This window comes from Colobus angolensis, unplaced genomic scaffold (genome assembly GCF_000951035.1).
Source record: "Colobus angolensis palliatus isolate OR3802 unplaced genomic scaffold, Cang.pa_1.0 Scaffold37, whole genome shotgun sequence".
Classification (NCBI taxonomy): domain Eukaryota; kingdom Metazoa; phylum Chordata; class Mammalia; order Primates; family Cercopithecidae; genus Colobus; species Colobus angolensis.
Genome location: NW_012117043.1, coordinates 194753 through 202318, shown reverse-complemented (window position 1 = coordinate 202318; position 7566 = coordinate 194753). Strand labels below are relative to the sequence as shown.

The 7566-nt window shown below is 49.5% G+C and overlaps 1 protein-coding gene across 3 annotated transcripts in view; it reads right to left on the bottom strand.

Moving 5' to 3' along the window:
• HNF1B (HNF1 homeobox B) overlaps positions 1-7566 on the bottom strand; it is a 58625-nt gene that overhangs the window by 11447 nt on the left and 39612 nt on the right. For 2 of the 3 annotated variants that reach the window (XM_011953612.1, XM_011953613.1), the window contains exons 7-8: positions 5139-5333; positions 3257-3375 (exon numbers count right to left, since the gene is read on the bottom strand). The exons of the other annotated variant lie outside the window; for it this stretch is intronic. In XM_011953612.1, the coding sequence (XP_011809002.1) occupies positions 3257-3375; positions 5139-5333 (314 nt within the window). The remainder of the gene's footprint in view (positions 1-3256; positions 3376-5138; positions 5334-7566) is intronic. 3 annotated transcript variants of the gene reach the window in all.

Genomic DNA, 7566 nt, shown 5'->3' with positions numbered 1-7566 from the left:
TAAATAAATAAATAAATAAATAAATAAATAAATAAGCAAGCCCAGGGCCTCCCCCTTCTCTCTCCTGCTCCCACTCTCGCCATGTGATGCACCTGCCCTGCCTGCACCTTCCGCCATGATTGTAAACCTTCTGAGGCCTTCAGCAGAGGCAGATGCTGGCATCATGCTTCCTGTACAGCCTGCAGAACCATAAGCCTTTTAACCTCTTTTACCCAGCCTCAGATATTTCTTTATAGTGATGCAAATAGACATCGCTATAAGCAATACATTGGAACACGCCAGCCGTGAATTTGCAATTCCTGTTGGAATATAAGACCTTAAAACAAAAACAAAAAAGCAGAATTGCCATCAGGTCTCTTTCAGAACTCACTTCTGACCCTTTGCCTTAGGAACAGAGTTTGTACAAACTGTCTTCACCTTGGGTACCTTCTGCTGTCAGGAGGCAGCACCTTTACCCTCATTTTACCTCACTGTGCCCTTCCCATTCCTCCTTCTCTTTCAACTTGTTGGAAGAATGTTTCCTGAGTGGAATATAGTAACTGAACTTATTTTTATTTTATTTCTGTTTTTTTGAGACGGAGTCTCGCTCTGTCGCCCAGGCTGGAGTGCAGTGGCCGGATCTCAGCTCACTACAAGCTCTGCCTCCCAGGTTTATGCCATTCTCCTGCCTCAGCCTCCTGAGTAGCTGGGACTACAGGCGCCCACCACCTCGCCCTGCTAGGTTTTTGTATTTTTTAGTAGAGACGGGGTTTCACAGTGTTAGCCCGGATGGTCTCGATCTCCTGACCTCGTGATCCACCCGTCTCAGCCTCCCAAAGTGCTGGCATTACAGGCTTGAGCCACCACGCCCGGCTGTAAACTTATTTTTTACTCTTGTTCCTGACCACAAAGACAAGAGTGGCAGCAGTTACCATAGAATTTTAAAGATGGGTAGTGGAAGGCAAGTATTTGGAGTCAAAGACTAAAGCCTGAAGGTCCAGCTCTAGAATTTATCATCTGTGTGACCTTGGGCAGGTCACTCTTTATCTCTGGGCTTTAGTTTATTTCTTTGTACTTAGGAGGTTGCAGTAAAAAGAACACGATGAGACAATGTTCATGAGAAGTATAAACTGTAATGTGCCACATGAGTATTTTTCATCCTAAGTGTAATAATCATCCTCATCATCACAGAAATGAATCTATTGCCAGACTCCTGAAATGTCTGGGGACATGGAGACAATGTCACAGCAGTTCTGGGAGGCCACTCATGCAGCTTCAAGGTCGGCTGGCCACTCTGTCCAATGGAGAGGAGAAGCCAGTAGGGGGCTGGTGCAGCGTCTCAGGGAGCATCTTAAAGTATTTTGATTAGGAGACCATTTCCTGAATTCAGAGGACTTGTTTCAACAAGCAACCATCAAAGTCAACTTGGGAAAGACAGGAATAATTAATCATGGTCCTGTCTGGGGCTGACCAAGCGGCAGATGGATTGATAAACCTTTCAAAGGGGAAGGTATTCCCAAGGAGGGCCGCTGCGCCTGGCTGCCCCCCGATTGAGATTTGTGAGCACAGATAAATGTTTTCCCTGCTCACTACAAAGAGTGGGAACTCGCACAGGAGTCGAAGGGCAGGGTAGCGAGGAGTTGTCCTTTCATCTATTGGGTGAGAGAAGAGTGACAAAGCAGGTCCCACACACCTCTCCCTCTACGCCCAGCTCCGGAGCCCAGCTGCCCTGGCCGTGTGTGTGTTTCAGTGCCCAAGACACGAGTTACTTAATCTGTGTAACCTTGCTGAATCCTCAGAAAAAGCAGATGTTACAACTCTCACTTTAAAGATGAAGAAATGAAGGCTCAGGGAGGTCAAGGTCACCAAGCAAATGGCAGAACTAGGAGTAGAACCCACCTGCTCCACCTACACTCTAGGGCTGGGAGGAGATCGGGGCAAAGGAAAGGATAGAGAACCCTGATCCCATGAAGGAACCTCCTGGGAAGCCCATGGCGGTGGATGAAGTGTGATTTGCAGGGCTCAGATGGAAAAAAGACCATCAACAAGACCAAATTCTGCTGAGTGCCTCTGACATGAAGTTCAAGGTTGTCACCTACTTATCTAGTAATCGATAGAGGCCAAACAGTTCCCACGCTGCACAGACCCCAGCTACTAAAAGGTTTCATTGTGTTACTCTGGAATCATTGCCTGTATTCAGACAGCTTGCCCTGTTTTCTTTTTTTTTTTTTGAGACGGAGTCTTGCTCTGTCGCCCAGGCTGGAGTGCAGTGGCCGGATCTCAGCCCACTGCAAGCTCCGCCTCCCGGGTTTACGCCATTCTCCTGCCTCAGCCTCCCGAGTAGCTGGGACTACAGGCACCCACCACCGTGCCCAGCTACTTTTTTTGTATTTTTTAGTAGAGACGGGGTTTCACCATGTTAGCCAGGACGGTCTCGATCTCCTGACCTCGTGATCCGCCCGTCTCGGCCTCCCAAAAGTGCTGGGATTACAGGCTTGAGCCACCGCGCCCGGCCAGCTTGTCCTCTTTTCTAACTCTTGGTGTCTTCTTGCGGTCCAGCTGTCCAAGCTGCAGCAACGAGCCTCGCCATCAGCTGCCTGTCTTTACTATTCCATCACCTCTATTCGGAGGTGGGGCTTAGTCATCAACTGAAACAGTGACTAAGCCTCTGGATTCCCCACTTTCAGTGCACCAGGAAGTTGATTCTAAATTTCTTGATAAAACCGCAAGTGGATGCATACCCCTGGAAAAGCCAGGCTGTCTACTGGGGAGTCCCCATGGGTTGACATAATTGGGTCATTCCCAGAGCTTACAGCATTCTGGGTCAAAGGCAATCAGCCTCAGGACCTCTGACTTCCTGGTTACTTTCCCCACTGACGACTTTGTGGATCCTCAGGGATCCCTCTTGCAAAGCACGAACCTCAGCAGGGGACCTGTCCTCCTGAGCCCTCCTTGGAAATACCTTTTCCACGATCATTCTATTAGGGAACATTCAATCTCAATGTCTAAGCACTCTATGTCATCCAGGCCCCAGCAACCTATCAAACTTCTGTCCTTGTTTAGTGCTCTTACTGGGGAATCTGGGGGAGCAATAAGCCCTTTCAGCCTGTGGCCCTTTTTTCGCCCTGGGACCTTAAGGATTCCCTTTGCAAGTAGCAGGGGGCCTCAGAAGGACCTAACCTCTGGCCACGTCCATGCTTGCCACACCCTCTGCACATCAATAGCCTTAGTCACACCCTGCCCATACCCCAACCCCCGCAAATCCTGCTGGCATTACCTGTTTACTTGAAGACATGTTGGTGAGTGTACTGATGCTGCTGGTATCTGTGACCACCATTGCAGATGGAAACCGGGAGGTGTGGGAATACTGGGGGGGTTCCTGTTTGTGTGCGTACACTGGAGAGACAGAGTAAAGACAGAATCAAGGTGCATACACAGGCACAGACACAGCTACAGAGCCCCCATCCCACACCACAGCTCCCATCTCCCCGGGCAGATAAAAGGGGTGGTGGTTATAGTGGGGATTTCTTTTATGAGTTATCCATAAGATTCATGTAAATTCCAAGTCACACGACCAACTCCCAAAAGCATGCAGATGCTTGGCTCTGAGGGAGAGACCAGCCTGTTCTCAGAACATGGGGCCTAACAGGGAGGCCTCCGGTATGGAACGGGGGTGAAGGTCACTGGCCATTGCCTCAGCTTGCCCTTCTCATGCAGGGAGGCAGGTTATTTCCTGGTCTGGGGCACCATGGGCTCCTCTTCATGGGTGGGCCTCAGCAGTCCACAGGTCACTGGTGACCACTCTCTTGACTGTCCCACCCAGGCCTGGCCACTGAGGAAGCCTGGCCAGGTGAAGGGATAGGGGTAAGTGGGGAACACATTGCCACGCTCTGGGAGGATGGGAAGTGGGGCACATGTGGTCTCAGACTCTGCTACAGGCTGTGGCAGATTTTCAGAAGCCACTAAAATGTGATTGGAATGTGAGATGGTGCTCAGAAACCAGCTCCACAGGCCTGAGTGGGGATTGAGCCCTGAAGATAGAAGGCTGGACTTGGCTGTTCTCCCCCAGACCCACAGCTTATCCGATGCAGCTAGGGAAGAAACACAAATCTCTTCCACCATCATTGCCTTCTAGGAGTCCCTTTATAAATAATCTTGATAATTCTTTATGCTTACCAAACGCAGTTCACCCCTATGTTTATTTCATGCTCATAATGACCCTAAATGCATACTACTTCCATTTCGTGGATGAAGAGATTGGGGTTAGAGTGGCTAAGTAACTTGCATTAGGCTACATAGCTGGTAAATATCACAGCCAGGATTTAAATCCAGGTCTGTCTGCTCTAAGACTAGTGCTTTACACTGAACACTTCCTTGGGGTTTCTGAAGCAGAGAAGCCATGATTCCTCCCCAAACTCCTGTGTCAGGGGCTATAGCCAGACCTGGCCAGAGGATTGGAAGCCTGGGACTCAGGACGAAAGGCAGAGATTGGATGAGAAATAAGTGGTCGAAAGGTAGGCTTGGGATAGGTATAGAAATTGGATATGAGAAAAAGTCTGTGTGCAGGGATGCAAGGGTGGCAGGGAGGAAGAAACTCTAATGCCCAGGATGGCGTGCCACTGGTATTTTTCACTTGTGTTCCTGGTTCTTGATTAGAGGTGTTTGTGGTGTATAAATAGGAGGACACAGGACTCTAGAAGATTCTTCTATTTTAGGGAAGGCAAACGGGATGCAAATTAGATGCCAACTCTGATCATCTGATAATGGCTGCTTGGAAGTTTGGATTGCAAAGGCTAAGTTGAGGTTCACTGGGAAAAGGTGCTGGTGGTTTCTGGGTGCGATCTTTTCCAGAGGTGTTGGAATGGGAAATTGGCGGTGTGTGTTCCACATGCTGTCTGGCTCCAACTCCCCTTCATCTGTAGGCCTACACTGTCCTCTTCAAACCTTTCCCTGGGAATCTCAAGGGTAGAAGAGAGGACTAGAAAAGGTACAGCAACACACACGAATTACACTTGAGAAACTGTCTTGGTCGGTTGATCATAGGCAGGGAAAAGCGACCAAGCCAATAAACTTCTGAGAAAGTTCAGACCCAGAGAGGGAAAGTGGTTGGCCACTGAGGGTCCTCAGCGCTCCCTCCCTCCACATGCCCGTGTCCTTACTGTGTGAGTTCTGCAGTTGAGTCACAGCTGCCATAAAGGGCTGCTGGGTCATGTGGCTGCCTGGGCTCTGCTGCATGAGGGGCTGCTGGTGAGGGCTGTGCAGCTGCTGGGAGAACTGGACGGGCTGCAGGGCTGCCAGGCTGCCAGCCACACTGTTGATGACAGGGACACTCTGTGCTTGGGAAGTGTTGAGGCCTGTGGGAGCAAGAGGAAAAGATCAGAGACAGCTCCTGGGATGAGAAGAGGTGAATGGATGTCATCATTTGAGCCCCTGCTCAATGTCCCAGTCACTGGGCTGAGCCTGTTACATAGGAGATTGCATGGGAGGTGAGTTTAAAGAAATCGAGGCTTGGAGAGATTAATTTACTTGCTCAAATTCCACAGTGAGTTGCGGGTTGGAGACGGGCATTAAACAGATCTGACTAAAGCCTGAGAGTCTCCCGAAGTCATCCTGTGACCTCCCAAACTTAGCTTTCTTGAGGTTAGCAGGGCTTTGGAAAAGCTGGCGCTGCTTGCCCACTCCATCCATGCCAGGCTGTGAGAGAGGCTTGCCCTGGTGCCTGCAGGGCAGAGTTAACTGAAGCACAGGTTATTGCCCAGATCTGTCTGTCCAGTAGAGGGCAGGAGTGTGCAGGGACCCAAATTTTGATTAAAAACAACTTCCATAGTCCCAGGAGTGTGAAGTCTGGAGACCCTTATTTAGTAGACTGTACAAAGACCCCGAGAGATGTCAGGTGCCAACTCCCTTGATTGTAGCAGAGACGGGAGAAAACACTGGAACTCAGCCAGTCTATGAAGTGGGCATATCTTATCTGGCAGCATACGGCTTGCGGCACTAAAAGGACCAGGTTTTAGAAAGAGGAAGTAGTACATTAACGGTCATCTTGTGGCACTTATAGCGGGTCTTCCGATCTTTCTGCTCTGGGGATGTCAGGGCCTCTGTGACTTGGAACTGTGTCTGTATCCTGAGGCCTCTTTAGAACCTGGGCCAGAACTGGGAGGGCTGGATCCCCTGGTACCCACGGTCTATCTCCTCCCTAAGAGCGACACGGAGGAAGACAGCTAAGGTAGGATCGGAGTGGGGACAGGACGATCAGGAGAGAAGACACCTGGACCTACTTCCTGGGGCCGACTATGTTCCTGTGTTCTTGCTTTCTGGGAAATTGGGGAAAGAATGGGATGAAGAAGGAATCCAGAAAAAGGTCTGTTTTAGGTGGATGCGGAAGGGACATCTAGAGAGGCTTTCCTGAAATGGAGGCGGTTTCATAAGCAGGTTTGTGGGAAGTCATCAATGGAGATAACACAGAGTCCTCAACAATTGCCTACTCAGAGCTTTAGTTGATACTGTTATCAGAAACCTAAAAGGCGAGACCCCTGAGCAGAAAGGACAGGGGGATAATCCAGCTTCTGGCTCTCCTGGGTGGGGGCTGGGGGGTGGGATGCTCTGATCACCCTCAGAACAGCACTGTCTCCAGTTCCCCAGGGGGCTCAGCGTCTCCTCAAGCCAGCATCTCACCAGATACCCTGATTACTGTGTCTCACTTTCCTACCTCCTGTTTACGGTCTCAGTCTCCCAGGAAGCCCCATGGATTTGCTGTTTGTGAGAAATCTCAGAGCACTGCTGCTGCTCTTTTTGGGAAACTGCTGCCCAGAAAAGCAAATGATCCTGTCTAGAGTGGATGACATTTGAAGGCATAGTTCTGAAACCTGCGTGTGCTTCGGAAATCATCTGGGGGAGCTCTTTAACAAATACACATTCCTGGGCCCCACCCAAGACCTAATGAGTCAGAACCTTCAGAGGTGGGGCCCAGGAACCTTATTTTCAATGCAGTCTGTGATCCTAATGTGCCTCAATTCCAGGACTGAGAGCCTCTGATGTCATTCCAGCTCCCTCAGTGGGTAAGTCTTGACCTTTTCATCTGTTTCTGTTTCTGGGCACTGGTTCTTGCTTGGGAAGTCTGCTATCCAGTCCACGGAAGAGAGGAGGAAGAGAATAGGATGAAGAGGTGAGAATGAGTAGAGAATGAGGAATTGGCCCTGCCACATAATTTGTTTCCACCTTCTCCATGGGCTTCCGCAATTCTGAGGCAGGGCCTGTGGTACTCAACACATCAGTCAGTTAAATAAGGATGCCTGCAACCAATTCTTCGTCCTGACACTCTGTAGTGTAGGACCTCTGTGTCTCAGCAGTTTTCTGGTGATTCTCACCATTCCTCATGCTCCGTCTACCCCAGTGTACACAGATATGTACACACACAGCCATCCTTCTAAGGTCAGTGTGCACTCTGGTGTAGCCCATCTGAATAGGAAATTAAAGAGCATTGTGAGATGACAGAGAAATATGAGTAGAGGATATTAGAAAGTGCAAAATGGAAAGATATAGACTAGCCCCAGGGAAAATTTTAATTCACTTAGTACCTAAATATAT